We start from the raw sequence: 20,422 nt of genomic DNA on the forward strand, positions 1-20,422 counted from the left end.
ACGCCAGGTTAAAAGTGCGAAACGCGGTGCGTGTGTAGGGGACACGCCAGGGTTCAAAGTTCAACATACAAGACTGGATGTGTGTATAGAGACATGCGAAGGCATAAGGCACAAGGCAGAGTCCTGCACGTGCAGAGGGCACGCCAGGGTCATAGTTCAAGGCAGAGTCCTGCGCATGCAGATGGGCACGCCAGGGTCAGGGTTCAAGGCAGAGTCCTGCGCGTGCAGATGGGCACGCCAGGGTCAGGGTTCAAGGCAGAATCCTTCGCGTGCAGAGGGGCACGCCAGGGTCAGGGTTCAAGGCAGAGTCCTGCGCATGCAGAGAGACACGCCAGGGTAAGGGTTCAAGGCCGAGTCCTGCGTGTGCAGAGGGTACGCCAGGGTCATAGTTCAAGGCAGTCCTGCGCGTGCAGAGGGGCACGCCAGGGTTCAAGGCAGAGTCCTGCGCGTGCAGAGGGGCACGCCAGGGTCAGGGTTCAAGGCAGAGTCCTGCGCGTGCAGAGGGCACGCCATGGATAGAGTTCAGGCTAGGACCTGTGCGTGCGAGAGGGCACGACAGGGTACATGGCTAGACCTGCGCATACTTTTACAGAAGCACGGGGAGGTATGCCACAGGGCAGGCGAGGGCCTGCGCGTGCTAAGAGAAGCACGGAGAGCACAGTGCAGAGACAGGGTAGGTGCAAGGAAGCACAGAGCACGGCTGGGGCACTGGCTAGCTGGACTGGCTGCAGCACAAACAGGCGGGTAAGACTCCAGCAAACCCGACTGGGGCATAGCAGGCGACACAGCTGTCACTGACCGATGAGCACGGCTGAGGCACAAGCAGGAGGCTAGGAAGGCCAGGGTCATGCAAAGGGCACACGAAGAAACAAGGAAAGGCAAAGCAAGAGGCAAGGCTAGGCGAGAAACAAGGCAAGACAGGGTACGGAACACGGAGCGGAACATAGGCAGAAACACAGAGCCAGGTCAGAGCGAGAACAGAGCTAGCAGCGGAGCATAGGCCGAAGCCCAGAGCCGGGTCAAGGGAGAACCTTGAGACTAGACATGGAATGTGGTAGAGAGCACCATAAGACAGAGTACGGAAAACCAGACAGAGAACGTGGAAGTACTACAAGGCTCAGAATAGCAAAGGCCAGACATGGCGAAACAGGCAAGGCAGAGAACAAAGGAAGTACTACAAGGCAAAGAATAGCAAAGGCCTGACATGGCGAAACAGGCAAGGCAGAGAACACAGGACTACAAGTCCAAGCATGACAGAGACAAAACATGGCACAAAGGACAAACACAAGACAAGGCACGGGACAAGAGGCAGAGTACAAGCACAGAGCGTGTGCAGAGACGCACGACAGGGCAGAGTGCAGGGGCACGGAATACAGAGAGCGACCAAGCAGCAATGCAGGGAAGCAACACGATACTCAGGCCCTGACCATAGGAAGGGGCGGTCTGATATAGCACCATAGCACCTGCACTTCCGAGTGAGGATCAGGGTAAGACTTCCGATTCAGCTCCTCCAGGATCATAAAGAGCGTTGCTAGATCAGACTGGGCTGAACCATAGAGAAGGTCACATGATCAGGGGTTCCAGGAATACATAGAGGATTGCAGAATCAGACAGTGCTGAAACATAGGAAAGGTCACATGATCAGGGGTTCCAGGAATACAGAGGATTGCAGAATCAGAGCAGAGACGGATGGTTACCTAACAACGGCGTGCAGCCATGAGGTAAGGCGCGCGTGCACACCGCTCCAGGCGTCTTGCAGCACGAGACATAACTGGCATGAGAATTCAGTACACGTGCACACCGCCCCAGGAGTCATGCGGCACACCAGACATGGCGGGCATGATAGTTCGGTGCACGTACACACTGCTCCAGGGGTCATGCGGCAAAACAGACATGGCGGGCATGACAGTCATAACGGACATGGCGGGCATGACAGCCTCCTAGTGGCAGCAGCATACACCCATGGTTCCTGTGTCCCCCAATGAAGCGATAGAGAAAATAAACTTAGGTTTATTTGTGACTTTTTGATTCAGGGTTGAGATAAAGAATTGGGAGTAAATATGATGCACAATTCTCCATATTTACCTGCTTGTTGAATTTGGGAGCCCTACAAAGTGTTGAGAGACCACCAAGGAGTTAATGTGTCCTAGTTTATGTTTGTCCTAACATAATTTTGCAATTTATATACTACTACTTTGCAGTTTGGCGATCTCAGTGGAGTGTATTAGAATGTTTTATGTGTTCTTTTGTCAGGTATCAGAAAATCAGGAATCTGCTGATTTAGGCTCCCAAGAGAACTCATTCACTAGGACAATAGATGAAGAGGCTGAACTGGAGGAACAAGCAGAAAGAGAAAGAGAAGAGGGACATGCTGAACAGGAAGAAGAGGAGGAAGACCGTGATCATGAGCTTCTTACTGCTGGCAGTTAGTATCTTTTCATAGCAATGTGTATTTATTTTTTCATCTTTACCAAAACACAAAATGCACACATTATAGTAGACACATTACATATGCAAAGAGAAACAAGTATTGTCAAGTATTGTATTCTTTGGACTATAAGTCGCGCACAAATTTTTAGAAGGGAAATGGGGAAAAAAATCAGTGCGTCAAATGGGGGTTCGTCTTACAGTCCGAATTCTGCTTACCGGAGGTGGAGGGGGATCGGCAATGCTGGCGGAGCGGGGTCACAGGAGGTGTTTGGTGGTTCCACGATAATCTGCCTCCCATCTCAGGCTGGTGCAGTAGTTTAGTGGTGCGGGAGCTCCGCCGACATTTTGTGAAAGTCCGGCGCCCCCATCCATTGCTGCAATGTGGTGGCCTCCGGGAAAATGGCCACTGGAGGTGGCGCATGCGCAAATTGAGACCTCGGGATGAGATCTCGTTGCCGAGATCTCAATCTGCACATGCGCTGCCTCCGGCGGCCATTTTCCCGGAGGCCACCGCATTGCAGCAATGGAAGTGTGGAGGCTACGGGCTTTCACTAAATGTCGGCGCGGAGCCCCCGCACTACCAAGCACCTTTGATTGAATACTGTTGCACCAGCCTGGTATGGGAGTCAGATCATCGCCCTGCAGCGTTGGACAACCGAACACACCCTCTTCCCAGCCCAGGGCCGGCAGAATCGCTCAACTCCTGCTGCTGCCACACTCCTGGTCAGTACATTCACGCACCCCCCATTTTCCCCCAAAATTTTTTGGGGAAAAAGTGCCTCTTCTAGTCCGAAAAATATGGTAATTATTAGACTAAAAATATTTCTTCTTGCCATCAGATGATAATGCTTATCATAAATAGCTGGCAGTAGCTGCATCATAACAAACTGGTCATGCTGATAGTGTGGGCACTGCCATAATATAGCTCACCACACACAATAGGACCCTGACTAATTCTGGTAACCTTGCAAAGCTGCCAGACCCACCTATTATGGATCAGGCATACAGCTTTGATGGCTTTGTCAGTCATACACAGAACAAAGGGACTTAATGAGGGGATGTGCTGGAGTAAGACTCTCCTGAGTCATGAAGAGGCGCTTTTCTCTTCGTGAATCAGGAGCAGCGGACGAGTGGCTTGCACATTGTGGGTGCCTCACCACAAATCCTACCTCGTCCCTGCTAGAGTAAGATTTGTAACGTAGCGAACACCACCACTCGTCATGAGTTTGAGCGGTTGTCACCAGGCCCCCATCCCACAAAAGATCTGCCCACTCTGATGGAGCTGGGTGAAAATGGCTTGAGAACGCCAAAAGTTTGAGAATTTTAGCTCAGTCTCCAGGTGCAACAAAACTATGTAACTTTTCATAGCTTTTTACGCTAGAATACTGGTGTAAAAGCTTTGATGAATTGATCCCACATTGTGTTACAGGATGTAAAAGGTGTATAGTAAATTGATGTATTCCGCTGAGCGGTAAGTAATTGATGGGAAAAAGGATTCAGTTTTAAACACTTGTCATCTTATTAAAGTAGATGTAAATGGAATTGCAGGACCCTGTCCAATGGCCACTTCAGTAATCTGTGGTCACTGGATGGGGAGCACTGAGAACCCACCTATTATCTAGTGGTATTCCCTGCTCTTCATTTTGTTGCCTGGCGTGTTGTCACTTGCGTATCACATAGCAACAATGATGTCCCATCTGGCCAGCTAATCAACCTGGTACAACTGCCACAGATTGCAGACTTGGCCGATGTACCAGATGCTTTGAATAGATTTGCACCAACTCTACTTGTTGTATTATAAACTGTTTTCTGTGGAGTAAATGCACAACTTTGCATGTGTAGCATCACATAATATAATTAAGAACTTGTATCTTTTTGTGCTACTTTCTTTCTCTCTAGGGGAGCTAGGTTTTCACAGGAGTTTTATTAGTGACTATATCCTAACTTGGCACATTTTGAAATAAGTACTGTTACTTTTCACATGCCCCATGTGATATGGTGATATCACTCCAGATCAATGACCACACTGTTCTCCTGTCCTAAGCTCCCCTCCTGTCTCTCTTGTGTTGCACCTTACAGAAATATTTCAATGTTTCCTATCAGCCCGCGAGGTGGCACGCAGCCGAGAACGGGACAGAATGAGCCTTGAGTCAAATGGAACCACTGGCCCAGGTGCTAGAGAGGAAGAGCCACAGCCACAGTTGGTGCAGGGAAGAAGGGACTGTGGGCACCTAGCTGAAGGCCAAGACCTGTATACTGCTGCTTGTAATTCCGTCATCCACCGCTGTACTCTTCTTCTACTTGGCGTAAGTCCTGTAATTGATCAGTTGGACTCACCGACCGAAGATGGACAGCAGCAAGTTTCATCAGTGGCCACCCATGAAGCAACAGCAGCTATGACAAGGTAGCAGTTTGGAACCTGAACTGACCCTACTAAACTGTACTATTCAATGAAGTAGCTAAGAATTAATACTACAGTGTATAGGAGTGTTATTGTGGTGTAGCAGGTTTAATATTCCCTATTCACCTTTTAGCTTATATTTCCAGGAGTGAAAGTTTAACAGCAGAGAGAAGATCTGTTCAGTTACATCCCAACTACAGACTTATCAAATCTAGAAGTGAGTCTGACCTTTCCCAGCCTGAATCTGATGAGGAGGGATATGTTCTGGTAAGGGTTTTTTTTGGTGTTGGGGAATTTGACATCTAGTTAGCAATGCATTTGTATTTGGTGGTAATATTGTACTGTAAAAAGTAACTGGAAGCAATAAAACAGTACATTTGTGGTTCCATTCTTTCCATGTTATGAATTATAAAGCATGTTGCCTATTCTGTGTGCATATTACTTTGCATTTCTTTTTAAACTTGCAATTTATAGCTAGATGGACTTTTCTGTACACTACAATTGTATTTACTCATGACCCATATTCTCTTGTTACAGAGTGGGAGACAGAACACCGACTCCGACCTTGCTTCCCATAGAAAACGAGGTGAGACATTTTTTGTGATATTAAAATGGATGTTTTTTTTTTATTATATTCTTGTCTTTTGGATTTGTTTTGTCATGCATAGTATACAATAGACTGGATAAATGCTAAATACCAGTGTGTAAAATCTTCTAGCCCTAGGCTGGAGTCACACATAGCGACTCACCAGCGATTCTGACAATGATATCAATGTGTCAGGATCGCTGGTGAATCGCTATGTGATCGCTGGTGAGCTGTCAAACAGACAGCTTCACCAGCGATCAGCACCAGCGACGCCGAGCGCCCGGCGTCGCTGTGCACGTTAGTAACCAGCGCGCTGATGCAGGAAGCTGGTAACTAATGTACACATCGGGTATCCAAGGGACGTGCGTCCCTAGATACCCGATGTGTACGTTAGTTACCAGCTCCCTGCATCAGCTCGCTGGTTACTAACGTACACATCGGGTATCTAGGGACGCACGTCCCTTGGATACCCAATGTGTACATTAGTTACCAGCAGATCGCTGGTCTCCAGCCTGTCACACACTGCGATGCGTGGTGGCCAGCGGGAGACCAGCGACCAAAAAAAAGTCCTGGCCTTTCCTGCAGCGATCAGCGATGCCGGCAGGGGGGCCGGTCGCTGATCGCTGTCACACACAAAAATTGTGACTCAGCAGCGATCTCGCTAGCGAGATCGCTATGTGTGACGGGGCCTTTACTCTGTAGTATCCACACTATCTCAGAAAAATAAACCATAGATTACAAAGCTTTTGTTACAATTCTGCTTTCATGCACGTGCTCGACTGATAACTAAGACACACTTTAGATACATAAATGCATATGTCAGGTCATATAAATTTCCAGATTGAGGGGTTACTTAAACAAAAGGATATTTTTTGCTGTCAGGGAGGCAAGATTGCCATGTAAGGCCAAAAATAGACCACATTTCTGTCACTACATAAGAAATTAACAGCGGTAAGCTGGACCTCGTTTCCCTTTCCTCTCTGTGTCTCCTTTATAAAAATGTGTCGTTTTCCCTGCTGTTACCGGGCCCTTAGTCCACTTGAGTCCCCGGAAAAAGAAGATCGCCAAGCAAGTACTTAACGGCATGTTCTTTTATCCTCGTCTATTTGTCTTCCTTCAGGCTAGCTATTGCCTTTCATATTTAAGTTATGATTTTATCATTGTATGAACTCACTGTGCTTTGGCCTGCAAAAATGAAGCTTCCATTATGTCATCCGCTTCATAAGCACATGCTTTGAAAGCATCTGTGCTGAGCAGGGAGCGAAAACTAGAGTCATTTAGTATAAGGATGATGAGTATGTACATTCAACGAGATGTAACACACAATGGCTTGACCGAAGCCAAATTTGTAAACCTTAATTGCTTTTAAACTCCTCCATCTACCATTATTTTCTGTGGTAGTAGGTTACATTTTGGGAACCTGAATTGTTCTTAGGTTTGAACAGTAGACATACTCAGTATCATTATACTTGAAAGCAACAAAATCCATCATTGTACGTCTTCAGGCTTCCCTGAGTTTTGATCTTCATGTGTATGCAGTGTCCCCATCTGAGTACCCTGCCAATGATTCTTGGGCCCGACTGAAACACAATCGAGACTGGATGTGTGGTTTATCTTGTGGCTTTGACACCGATGCAGAACACAGCAAAGCTCTTGGTGTGCATACACTAATTGACAACGTGCTAAGCTTTGTAAGTGGAGATGTAGGAAGTTCTCCGGGTTTTAAAGAGCCAGAAGAAGGAATGTCCAGCTCTCCCCAGGCATGCATAATTGCAATGGAACAGCAGCAACTCCGTGCAGAGGTATTACTGTAATTTTTTTTTATCTCAATGTTTTAATTTTAAAAAATATTTTCTTGGAACGATGATACAGCAGACTTTTGAGGACTTACTGATTGCATATTTCAATTACATTTTGCATGATGTATCAGATACATATGTTGCATGAGTAATGTATATTATGGAGGCACTAATGGGTATGTAAAGACAACAAGGTGCTTGTGAAATTTAAATCTATATATGCAGGCGTCGAGCATATAAAACTGAAAAACTGTCAAAGCAGTATTTCTCTTTCGCTTCATTGGGGGACACAGGAAACCATGGGTGTATGCTGCTGCCACTAGGAGGTTGACACTATACAAAAAAGGGTTAGTTCCTCCCCAGCAGTATATACCCACCAACTGGCAGAAAGCTATTCAGTTTTAGCTTAGTGTCAGTAGGAGGAGGACACAGGCTGCTCTCAGCCAGTATTTGTTTAGTAATGTTGCCACATCTTTTGTGCAAGTCTGTAATGACACCAAGTGTTATCATTTTTTTCTAGTTGCGCTTGGAGGCCTTGCACCAGATCCTTGTTCTTCTATCTGGAATGGAGGAGAAAGGAAATGCCCAAACGTTAGGTAGTCGCCAGTCACTCGCTACCTTTCAGTCTTCATCTCTGCTGACCTCTGTGAGACTGCAGTTTCTTGCAGGTTGTTTTGGACTAGGTACTGCTGGTCACTCAGGCACTAAAGGAGAAAGTGTCCATCTTCATCATTACCAGGTAAAGGAGACTTTTGGTGCTACTTGAACCAGGTGTTTCTTACAGAGTAAAACTTTACACCTACAGTTGGAAATAACAGTTTGACAGTTTATGCATTGCAAATGTTACCACTGTAACCTAAATTCTGCAGGACATCAAACGTCAACCAACACCATGTGGCTGATGTGCATCTCTTTTCGATCAGAGCTGCCAATCGGTTTGAGCAATCCTTAGCCCCTACTGACATATCATACATTTTTGTCATCTGCCTGTGAAGCGCCCGGGGTGCATGTGCGGCGGCGTGAGGGCACGCGCGCACTGTGCAGGACCGTGGGGTACTCAGTACCGGGCCCGTCGACTTCAACGGGGGACGGTGTCACGGCGGCGGCGACCCGGTCCGTGGTCCTGGGGCGTCCATTGCATAAAAAATGATGGAAGGGGAAAAGATGTTGGTGATGTGGTAAAAATGAAGATGTTTATAGATGGTTAAATACGTGACGCCACCTGTGATATTCTGGTCAGAGGTGACCAGCGCTACCGTGTTGTTCCCCTGAGACTGTTGATGTGGCGCAGCTGAGGTGAAAATAGCCCTCCACAGGTAGAGCAATAGTCCCAGGGCAAAGATGTTAGATTGATAGTCAAAATAGCTGTGAACGTTGGGGTGCAGAGAAATGAGGAGGACACCGAGAGGTGCAGTTTCTTTACCTTTTACTGGTAATTAGTTGCAATCTGGAGTACCACATACAGGTGATGGAATGACGCCGGCTCGCCTGGAGGCATTCAGGGGATCCACCTTGCCAGGTGGGGGTTTAAGACCTTCCTTCTGTGCTTTGTGTGTGGGTCTCCGCTCTTTATAACTATGCTGCGACCCTCAATTGCGTGATTATTTCACTAACCTGTACGGCTGTCAGCGTGAGCCTATTCCACGGATACCGTCCTTTTTCCCTTCACCCATGACAGCACCACATGAGAGAGGGATCCACCCCGCCAGGACAGGAACCTACTGAAACATAAGGGGCGGCACCTCTCCCCCGCTTCAGTTGGGTTCCTGTCCTGGAAAGGAATCCCTCTGACAGCGGCGGTGCCTGTCAGGATGAAAAGACCCAGGGCCGTCCCGGCGTGTAAAAATTGCAGGGCTGGCTTACCTGCGACGCCGGCCGTCGGCAGCTGGTAGCGCAGTCCCCGGGGTTTTGCCTGATTCGGGCCCCGGGTTCGTGCGGGCACGTCCCGATGTCCTCCCTTCGGAGGTTCCTCCCTGTGCCGCCCTCCCCCTGCGCGCGCGCCCGTTCCTTCGCCTGCATGCAGTGGAAGCCGGGGGCGGAGACCGGCGTCTGACGTCAGCGGCGCAGAGGATTCTGGGAGCGCGACCGCTGACGTCATCAGGACGCGACGGTCATGGCGCCGGGCGCGACGCCGGCCAGGAGAAGCGGCTGGCGGTCGCGGGGGGGAGGGGTAATGAGGGGCTCACTCACCGGTAAAAGAAGGAGCAGAAGCGGCTGCAGGGGTGACAATGGCGTCTCAGGAGGATCGCTCACCGTCCCCATTGTCCCTGCCCCCATCGCAAGCTTCTGGTCGCAAGAGCTGCTCGAGCGGCAAAAGCAGCAGCCGTCCAAGTCACCGATCGAGGGATTCCTCGAGGTCAAAAGAGCACAGAGCCCACGCTCCTTCGCAGCCCCAGAGCCCGGTATCCGTCTTTCCTGGGTGGTGAGTGATCTCCGTGAAAGTTAGACAATATTATAATAGGCCTTCCTATGTCTTTTTTTTTTTTTTTTATTAGGGAGGCAAAAAAGCTATAAGCAAAAAGAAAAATAGAGAATGTGCCATATGCCACAGCCCTTTAGCAAAAGACTACCAAAAGGACTTATGTGTCAGCTGTATCCAGCGGACTATGGCTGAAGAGGTGCCGAGCCTGGCAACAAACCTCAGATCGATAATAAAATCTGAGGTACAGGGCTCACTTAAAAAAATATTAAAAAAGAAGAGTAAGAGTAGGAAAGCCTCCCCGAGTTCCTCGTCAGGCTCCTCCTCTTCGGAGTATCAAGTTGAGCATGGGTCATCTTCATCCTCAGACAGTGATACGGGGGGCAGACCTTGCTTTCCCGTAGAAGATACGGACGCTCTCCTTAAAGCCATCAGGTCCACTATGGGCCTGCAGGAGGAGAAGGTAGAGAGATCACTGGAGGATGTAATGTTTGGCGGCCTGCAAGAAAGGAAGAAGCGTACCTTTCCGGTCAATGACAAGGTTCAGGCCCTAATCGAGAGAGAGTGGAAGAAACCGGAGAAGTCAGGTAGCCTTCCCTCCTCTTCAAAGCGAAGATACCCCTTTGAGGCTAAAGACACGGACGTCTGTGACAAGGTCCCAAAGATTGACGCAGCAGTGTCTAGGTCTTCCAAGAAGTCGGCCCTGCCCCTGGATGATTCAGGGGTTTTGAGAGATCCCTTGGATAAAAAAGCGGACTCATACCTAAGGCACACTTGGGAGGCAGCGGCAGGGGGTCTGAAACCAGCAATAGCCGGCACCTGCACAGCCCGGTCATTAATGGTCTGGTTGCAACAACTTGAAGAAAAATTAGTCTCCAAAGTACCAAGAGAGAAAATATTAGGAGAAATGTACCTGCTACACGGAGCTGCCGCCTTCTTGGCTGACACCTCCGCCGACTCGATGAGGTTAATGGCAAGAGCAGCGGGGCTATCGAACGCCGCAAGACGGGCGTTATGGCTCAAAGGCTGCCCTGGGGACATTCAGTCTAAGGCGAAATTATGATCGTTATCATGTGATGGGCAGTTCCTGTTTGGAAAAAACCTGGATGACATCCTGGAGAAAGCCGGTGATAAAAAGAAGGGCTTCCCCAGATTCATGGGTGATCAAAGGAGACCGCCCTTTCGGAGGGGAAGGTTCAATCGGGGCCGTCCCCCGGGAGAGCGGAAAAGGTGGGACGACAAGAGGAAAAAAGAACCAGGGTTCATGTTTGGGGGAACTACCTCAACCGCCAAAAAATCCCCGCAATGACACCAGCCCTCCTGTGGGGGGAAGATTGAGGCTCTTTTGAATGGGAGAAAATATCGGCCAACAATTGGATTCTGAGCATTATAAAGAATGGCCTAAAAATCCCTTTCTTCCAGCATCCAAGAGCTCCATTTGTGGTGACCCCCGTCAGAAAGGAACCAGGAGAGCAATCAGCCATAGAAACAGAAATCTTAGGACTGTTGGAGAAACAAGTTCTGATAGAGGTCCCAAAAGATCAAGAGAGAAGGGGGTTCTATTCTCCCCTCTTCCTAATAAAAAAACCAGACCTCTCCTTCAGAACGATAATAAATCTCAGGCGCCTCAATCAATGGATCATGAACCAAACATTCAAAATGGAATCGGTGACTTCGGCCATAAAGCTGTTACACCACAACTGCTTCATGGCCGTAATAGATTTGAAGGATGCCTATTACCACATCCCGATGCACCCAGAATACCAGAAATACCTGAGGGTAGCCCTATACATCCAGGGCGACCTCAGGCATTTTCAATTTACAGCTCTTCCGTTTGGCATCTCCATAGCGCCAAGGATTCTTACGAAAGTAATAGCGGAAATGTCAGCTTTCCTTCGAATCCACAATGTGATCATGGTGCCTTACTTGGACGATTTTTTGGTCATTGGCAATTCAGAACATCACTGCGCACATCAAGTAGAGAAAATAACAGAAACCCTGCAAAGACTGGGTTGGATGGTAAACTTAAAGAAATCAAAACTTCAACCCCTAAGGAAACAAACATTTCTAGGTTTCATCTTGGACTCCGACCGTCAAGTTTGTCTCTTGCCAGAGAAAAAACTAGAGAAAGTGAGAGAAATGACCCTTACAGCAATACAACAACCTCACATGACCCTAAGAAGGGCAATGTCCCTGTTGGGCACGCTAACAGCCTGTATCCCTGCGGTCAACTGGGCACAGTTTCATACCCGACAACTGCAGGCGGAAATCTTGTCAGCCCAGAAACGATTGAAAGGGCGTTTAGAAGGGAAGCTGGAACTTTCCGAAAAGGGGAAAAACTCTCTCACTTGGTGGCTAGACAGCACAAATTTAGCAGGGGGAACTTTGTGGCACAGGCCCGTGTCCGATATAATATTGACGGACGCAAGCTCCTTGGGATGGGGGGCACACCTGAGAGAACAAATAGCCCAAGGGTCCTGGGGTCACCTAGAGCAGAAGGCTTCCTCCAACTTGAGAGAGTTAAGAGCGGTAAACAGAGCCTTGGAGACATTCATTCCCATGTTACAGGGTCAAAATGTCCGAATTATGTCAGACAACAGGGTGGCAGTGGCGTATGTCAACCACCAGGGAGGGACAAGGTCAAACTCCCTAATGGACGAAGCCAAAAGAATCTTTCTCAAAGCAGAACAACATCTAACCTCCCTGACGGCCCTACACATCAAAGGGACAGAAAATGTTCAAGCCGACTTTCTAACAAGTTAAAACAGGGAGAGTGGGCCTTAAATCGTGTAATATTCCAGAGGATAGTACAGTTATGGGGGCAGCCAGTGATCGACCTCTTTGCCACCAAAAACAACCGACAGGTGAGGAGGTTCTGCTCATTAAACCCAGGGGAAAACCCATGGGCAGTAGACGCTCTGCAAATCCCGTGGCTGTTCAAACTGAGCTATGCCTTTCCCCCAGTAGCGTTAATCCCGGCAGTGGTAAAAAAGATAAGAGACGAGCAAGCCAGAGTAATCCTCATAGCCCCGTTCTGGCCAAAAAGACCGTGGTTTTCACTACTGCAAATGATGTCTCTCTCGGACCCGTGGGTACTGCCAGAAATTCCAGATTTATTAGCTCAGGGGCCGATATTCCACAAACAAGTCAAGGGGTTCCATCTGACGGCGTGGAATTTGAGAGGGCACTTTTGAGAGATAAAGGGTTTTCCCCGGGGTTGGTGACTACTCTAATGAAAAGTAGAAAACCAATAACAACCATTATATATGGCAGGACGTGGAAGAAATTTCTACAATTCCTGGGAAAACCGTTAGGCCAAGAACCCCCAATCGAGTCCATCTTGGAGTTCTTGCAGGCAGGTCTACAGCTAGGCCTGGCGGTTAATACCCTCAAGGTGCAGGTTTCAGCACTGGGTGCATTATACAATTGCAATATAGCGGCAAACAGATGGGTAGCCAGGTTCATAAAATCTTGCCACAGATCTAGGCCAGTTTCCTTACCAAAAATAGCTCCATGGGATCTAAATCTGGTGCTGGAAGCCCTTACGAAGGAGCCATTTGAACCCATACAGCAGATTTCAACTAAAAATCTCACCCTAAAAACCATCATTTTGGTAGCTCTAACATCGGCACGTAGAGTTAGTGACTTGCAGGCCCTCTCAGTCAACCCACCATATACCCAGATATACCAGGATAGGGTGGTTATGAGAACAGACCCTGCTTACTTGCCGAAAGTAGTAACTAACTTTCACCGAAACCAAGAAATTGTCCTCGCTTCCTTCTGCGAGAATCCGAAAAACCCAGGGGAGGAGAAATTTCATAGCCTAGACGTTAAAAGAACCCTAGTAGTGTATATGTCTATAACCAGCCAGTGGAGGAGGTCCCAGTCCCTATTCGTAGCCTTCCAGGGTGCTAGGAAAGGTTATGGAGTGTCAAAGGGAACTATTGCCCAATGGATTAGGGAGGCCATTAGTGTAGCCTATTCAGCTAGTGGTATCCCGGTTCCTGACGGCATCAAGGCTCATTCCACCAGAGCCGTGGCGACCTCCTGGGCTGAGAAAGCAGAGGTATCAATAGAGCAAATTTGTAAGGCCGCTACCTGGGCCTCACCCTCAACTTTCTTTAGACACTATAGACTAAATCTATCCTCCTCTGCTGACTTGACCTTTGGTAGAAGGGTGCTGCAAGCGGTGGTCCCTCCCTAAGGTGTTCGAAGTCTCCAGAATCTCTCATGTGGTGCTGTCATGGGTGAAGGGAAAACCACCATGGTTACTTACCGGTAGCCGGTTTTTCCGGAACCCATGACAGCACCCGTATATTTCCCCCCCTTTTTCACCGTTTGGGTGTGCACAATAGTCGGGTGTATTTGTGTGATGTGGTGTTGGATAAATATGTAACTAACCGGGAAGTCCTCTCAAATGCTCTGTAGTCCAACTGAAGCGGGGGAGAGGTGCCGCCCCTTATGTTTCAGTAGGTTCCTGTCCTGGCGGGGCGGATCCATCTCTCATGTGGTGCTGTCATGGGTTCCGGAAAAACCGGCTACCGGTAAGTAACCATGGTGGTTTCACCGTCGGCCCCGGGCTCCTTATCCGCTGCCGTGCCCTCAGGTGCTCAATGTTGCACAGGAATTTACAGTTCCCTGTACTTTCAGATTCGTCGATCAGGACATACAGCTCCTCACCACCAAGGACTCTGACGTCCCTTTTCTCTCTATTAGCGCTTCGCTCTGGGGTCTGCTATACGCAGTTTTAGCTTCTCCAAAGCCCGTTCTGTTGTGAGTTCATTTTCCCCTTCACCATTGAGGTCTGATGAACTCCCTCTTCTGGTGAAGGAAGATAGGCTGATTACCAAGCACCTGAGCAGGATGATGATGACTGGGTGACAGGAATTGCTGACTGGATATAAGGCAGCCGACGCCCTTCTGCCTTGCTGGTGATTTCTCTGAGGGATTCTAGGAGACCAGTCTGATTCCTGCTCCTTAAAAGCTAAGTTTTCTGCTCTGCTTTTTGCCTTGTTTTTCTGGATTTCTACCATTCCCCTGCTGGGGTGAGCTGAATTACTTTTTGCCTTTTTGCTCTGTCTTCAGAAAATACCTGAGTACTGATAGTCTTTTTGAAGCCTAGCGTCTTCAGGGCTCTTTTCCCTATCAGTCTGTTGGCTCATGTTTTGATAGGGTTTTGGCGGATTGCAGACAGCAGCTTTTCTATCCTGTCCTATTTAGTTAGCTTGGGCCCCATCATTTGCTCAGCCTATCTTTCTATCTGTGTTAGTGTTTTTTCATCTTGCTTCACCGTCATTATATGTTGGGGGCTGCCTATTGCTTTGGGGTCTGCTCTGGGGCAGTTTAGATTTCCCTTTCTGTCTTTAGGCTATTTAGTTCTCCGGCTGTGATCGAGGGGTCTAGGGCACCGTAGGAACCCCCCACGGCTACTGCTAGTTGTTGTTGATAGGTTCAGGGGTCTGCAATCCGATAGCTGCCAACTTCTCTGGTTTTCTGGACTTGGCTAGTATTTCTGTTTTTGCCTCCTACGGTGACTCATTCATAACAGAATCACCAGCCATACCGCAGATCCTAGGGTACTCAATAACAGGAAAGAATTGTAAAAAGAAAAAAAAAAGTGTGTATATTTTTTCCTCTATATCTCTGAGGCCGTAGGGGGATTTTTTTTTTCTCTCAATAGAGATAAAGCAATTGTCTGATCGTGTGGAGCAGCTCGCTGCGGAAGTGCGGGGAATTTCCGCCTACCTTGCTCATTCACATGCTGCTGAACCAAAGATCCCTACTCCTGATGTGTTTTTTGGGGATCGGTCTAAATTTTTGAATTTCAAAAATAATTGTAAATTATTTTTTGCCTTGAAGCCTAACTCGTCAGGGAGCTCCGCGCAGCAGGTTAAAATTGTCATCTCTTTGCTGCGTGGCGATCCCCAGGATTGGGCATTTTCTTTGAAACCAGATGATCCTATTCTGACTAATGTGAACGCATTTTTTCAAGGCTTGGTGTTGTTGTATGACGAACCTAATGCTATTGATCAGGCTGAAAAGACCCTGTCGGCATTGAGCCAGGGTCGAGATTCTGCAGAATTGTACTGTCAAAAAATCAGAAAGTGGGCGGTCCTTACTACCTGGAATGATAATGCCTTGGCAGCTCTTTCGGAAGGGTTTGTCAGAAGCTGTAAAAGATACTATGGTGGGATTTCCTGTTCCCTCTGGTCTTGACGATTCTATGTCATTAGCCATTCAGGTTGATCGGCGTTTACGTGAATGCAGGACTGCACGAGAGGTGTTGCCACCTGTTGAACAAGTGTCTGAACCTATGCAATGTGATAGAGTTTTGTCCAGGGAGCAACGTCAGGAGTTCAGAAGGCTTGTAATAAGCTGTTTTTTTTTTTGTTTTTTTTTTGTGGAGATGCCTCGCATATTATTTCTGTCTGTCCTAAATGAGAGAAACTTTTGGACACACGTTTTCTGTGAGTGGCGTTCAACCTAAGTTTCTTCTGGCAATTACTCTGATCTGCTCACTGTCCACATTTTCCGCCAAGGCTTTTGTGGATTCGGGAGCAGCCCTGAACCTAATGGACTTGGATTTTGCTAAACGTTGTGGATTTCCTATGACACCTCTGCGGACGCCTATCCCTTTGAGGGGGATTGATGCTACTCCTTTGGCGAAAAATAAACCTCAGTTTTGGACCCAGGTGGTAATGCGGGTCGCCCCAGACCATCAAGAAAATTGCAGATTTTTGGTGTTGCATAATTTGCATGATACCATTGTTCTGGGGTTTCCCTGGTTGCAAATTCATAATCCAGTTTTGGATTGGAAATCTGTGTCTGTGGTGAGTTGGGGTTGTCGGTGTGCCATTAGTGAGGCTCCGTTTTTTTTCCACCTCTCCTCAGTCGCATGATGTTCCTGACTATTTGGCGGACTTTTATGATGTATTTAGTGAGACTGAGTCTGCTTCTTTGCCTCCTCATAGGAGTTATGACTGTGCAATTGAACTGAGCCCGGGGTGTAAATTTCCCAAGGGTTGGCTCTTCAGTTTATCTGTACCCGAGCACGAGGCTATGCGATCCTATATTAAGGAGGCATTGGAGAAGGGTCATATTAGACCATCCTCTTCACCCTTAGGTGCTGGGTTTTTTTTCGTGGCCAAAAAGGATGGTTCATTAAGGCCTTGTATTGATTATCATGCCCTCAACAAAATTACTATTAAATATCAGTATCCGTTACCCCTGATTTCGGATCTATTCTCCAGAGTTAAAGGTGCTTGCTGGTTTACCAAGCTTGATCTCAGGGGGGCATATAATCTTATCCGCATTAAGCATGGGGATGAATGGAAGATGGCGTTTAATACTCCGGAGGGACATTTTTAGTACCTGGTGATGCCTTTTGGGCTCACTAATGCCCCTTCTGTCTTCCAGTGCTTCATGAACGACATTTTCTGAGACTTTGTGGATAAATTTTTGATTATCTATCTGGATGATATTTTGATCTTCTCCAAGAATCGGGATTCTCATGTGGAACATGTTCGGACTGTGTTCCGGATCTTGAGGGAGAATTCCCTGTATGTCAAAGGATCGAAATGCCTTTTTGGGGTACAGAGGATTTCATTTTTGGGATTTATTTTGTCTCCGTCAACTATTGAAATGGACCCGGCCAAGGTACAGGCCATTTATGATTGGGTTCAGCCCACTTCTTTGAAGGCCCTCCAGAAGTTTTTGGGTTTTGCTAATTTTTATCGGAAATTTATAGCAAAATTTTCTAGTATTGCCAAGCCATTGACTGATCTGACTAAGAAGGGTGCTGATGTGTTGAATTGGTCTCCGGAGTCTGTCTCTTCCTTTCAGGAGCTGAAGCAAAGATTCACTTCTGCCCCGGTTTTGCGGCAACCTGATGTCTCACTCCCGTTCCAGGTAGAGGTGGACGCTTCTGAGATTGGTGCAGGAGCTGTTTTGTCCCAAAAGGATCCTGTAACATCTAAAATGAATCCCTGTGCTTTCTTTTCCCGAAAGTTCTCCCCATCTGAACGTAACTATGATGTGGGGAATCGGGAACTGTTAGCCATGAAATGGGCATTTGAGGAGTGGAGACATTGGTTGGAGGGAGCTAAACATCAAGTCGTGGTCCTCACTGACCACAAGAATTTGATTTACCTGGAGTCGGCCAAACGCTTGAACCCTAGACAGGCTAGGTGGGCCTTGTTTTTTACACGTTTTGATTTTGTGGTCTCTTTTCTTCCTGTCACATTTAAAATCCATAATGTGTTTCATAAGTCCTTGTTGAAGAGGTTTGTTGAACCAGTAGTTCCTGGGGTGGCACCTCCGGACCCTGTATTGGTTGAAGGTAACATGGAATATGAGGTAGAGAAGATACTGGATTCCCGTCTGGCTAGACGGAGACTCCAGTATTTGGTTAAGTGGAAGGGTTATGGTCAGAAGGATAATTCCTGGGTCTCTGCCTCTGATATTCATGCCAAAAGATTGGTGCGTGCCTTTCACCGGGCTCACCCTGATCGCCCTGGTGGTGTGGATGAGGGTTCGGTGACCCCTCCTCAAGGGGGAGGTACTGTTGTAAGTTCATTTTCCCCTTCACCATTGAGGTCTGAAGAACTCCCTCTTCTGGTGAAGGAAGGTAGTGTGGCTGATTACCAAGCACCTGAGCAGGATGATGATGACTGGGTGACGGGAATTGCTGACTGGATATAAGGCAGCTGACGCCCTTCTGCCTTGCTGGTGATTTCTCTGAAGGTTTCTAGGAGACCAGTCTGATTCCTGCTCCTCAAAAGCTAAGTTTTCTGCTCTGCTTTTTGCATTTGTGTTTTGGTTTTGTTTTGCTTTGTTTTTCTGGATTTCTGCCATTCCCTGCTGGGGTGAGCTGAATTCCTTTTTGCCTTTTTGCTCTGTCTTCAGAAAATACCTGAGTACTGATATAGTCTTTTTGAAGCCTAGCGTCTTCAGGGCTCTTTTCCCTATCAGTCTGTTGGCTCAAGTTTTGATAGGGTTTTGGTGGATTGCAGACAACAGCTTTTCTATCCTGTCCTATTTAGTTAGCTTGTGCCCCATCATTTGCTCAGCCTACAGTTGTGGCCAAAAGTATTGACACCCCTGCAATTCTGTCCGATAATACTCTGTTTCTTCCTGAAAATGATTGCAAACACAAATTCTTTGGTAGTATTATCTTCATTTAATTTGTCTTAAATAAAAAAACACAAAAGAGAATGAAGCAAAACATTGATCATTTCACACAAAACTCCAAAAATGGGCCAGACAAAAGTATTGGCACCCTCAGCCTAATGCTTGGTTGCACAACCTTTAGCCAAAATACCTGCAACCAACAGCTTCCGGTAACCATCAATGAGTTTCTTACAATGGTCTGGTGGAATTTTAGACCATTCTTCTTTGGCAAACTGCTCCAGGTCCCTGATATTTGAAGGGTGCCTTCTCCAAACTGCCTTTTTTTAGATCTCTCCACAGGTGTTCTATGGGATTCAAGCCTGGACTCATTGCTGGCCACCTTTGAAGTCTCCACTGCTTTCTCTCAAACCATTTTCTAGTGCTTTTTGAATTGTGTTTTGGGTCATTGTCCTGTGGAAGACCCATGACCTCTGAGGGAGACCCAGCTTTCTCACACTGGGCCATACATTATGCTGCAAAATTTGTTGGTAGTCTTCGGACTTCATAATGCCATGCACACGGTCAAGCAGTCCAGTGCCAGAGGCAGCAAAGCAACCCCAAAACATCAGGAAACCTCTGCCATGTTTGACTGTAGGGACCGTGTTTTTTCTTTGAATGCCTCATGTTTTCTCCTGTAAACTCTATGTTGATGCCTTTGCCCAAAAAGCTCTACTTTTGTCTCATCTGACCAGAGAACATTCTTCCAAAACATTTTAGGCTTTTTCAGGTTAGTCTTGGCAAACTCCAGCCTGGCTTTTTTATGTCTCGTGGTAAGAAGTGGGGTCTTCCTGGGTCTCCTACCATACAGTCCCTTTTCATTCAGACGCCGATGGATAGTACGGGTTGACACTGTTGTACCCTCAGACTGCAGGGCAGCTTGAACTTGTTTGGATGTTAGTCGAGGTTCTTTATCCAACATCCGCACAATCTTGTGTTGAAATCTCTTGTCAATTTTTCTTTTCCGTCCACATCTAGGGAGGTTAGCCACAGTGCCATGGGCTTTAAACTTCTTGATGACACTGCGCACGGTAGACACAGGAACAATCTGGTCTTTGGAGATAGATTTGTAGCCTTGAGATTGCTCATGCTTCCTCACAATTTGGTTTCTCAAGTCCTCAGACAGTTCTTTGGTCTTCTTTCTTTTCTCCTTGCTCAATGTGGTACACACGACACAGGACAGAAGTTGAGTCAGCTTTAATCCATTTCAACTGGCTGCAAGTGTGATTTAGTTATTGCCAACACCTGTTAGGTGCCACAAGTAAGTTACAGGTGCTGTTAATTACACAAATTAGAGAAGCATCACATGATTTTTCGAACAGTGCCAATACTTTTGTCCACCCTCTTTTTTATGTTTGGTGTGGAATTATATCCAATTTGGCTTTAGGACAATTCTTTTTGTGTTTTTTCATTTAAGACAAATTAAATGAAGCTAGTAATACCAAAGAATTTGTGTTTGCAATCATTTTCAGGAAGAAACTGGGTATTATCTGATAGAATTGCAGGGGTGTCAATACTTTTGGCCACAACTGTATCTTTCTATCTGTGTTAGTGTTTTTTCATCTTGCTTCACCGTCATTATATGTTGGGGGCTGCCTATTGCTTTGGGGTCTGCTCTGGGG

The 20,422-nt window shown here is 47.2% G+C and overlaps 1 protein-coding gene across 5 annotated transcripts in view; it reads left to right on the forward strand.

Annotated features, from left to right (window-relative positions):
* The window catches only part of HERC1 (HECT and RLD domain containing E3 ubiquitin protein ligase family member 1), a 341,682-nt gene that overhangs the window by 125,675 nt on the left and 195,585 nt on the right, over positions 1-20,422 (forward strand). For 4 of the 5 annotated variants that reach the window (XM_073579381.1, XM_073579383.1, XM_073579385.1 and 1 more), the window contains exons 23-28: positions 2,254-2,425; positions 4,510-4,834; positions 4,978-5,098; positions 5,369-5,417; positions 6,957-7,219; positions 7,737-7,955. In XM_073579381.1, the coding sequence (XP_073435482.1) occupies positions 2,254-2,425; positions 4,510-4,834; positions 4,978-5,098; positions 5,369-5,417; positions 6,957-7,219; positions 7,737-7,955 (1,149 nt within the window). The remainder of the gene's footprint in view (positions 1-2,253; positions 2,426-4,509; positions 4,835-4,977; positions 5,099-5,368; positions 5,418-6,956; positions 7,220-7,736; positions 7,956-20,422) is intronic. The other variant, XM_073579384.1, reaches the window with a different exon arrangement.

The sequence above is a fragment of the Dendrobates tinctorius genome, unplaced genomic scaffold, assembly GCF_039654945.1.
Source record: "Dendrobates tinctorius isolate UK_male_01 unplaced genomic scaffold, ASM3965494v1 ptg000062l, whole genome shotgun sequence".
Taxonomy (NCBI): Eukaryota; Metazoa; Chordata; class Amphibia; order Anura; family Dendrobatidae; genus Dendrobates; species Dendrobates tinctorius.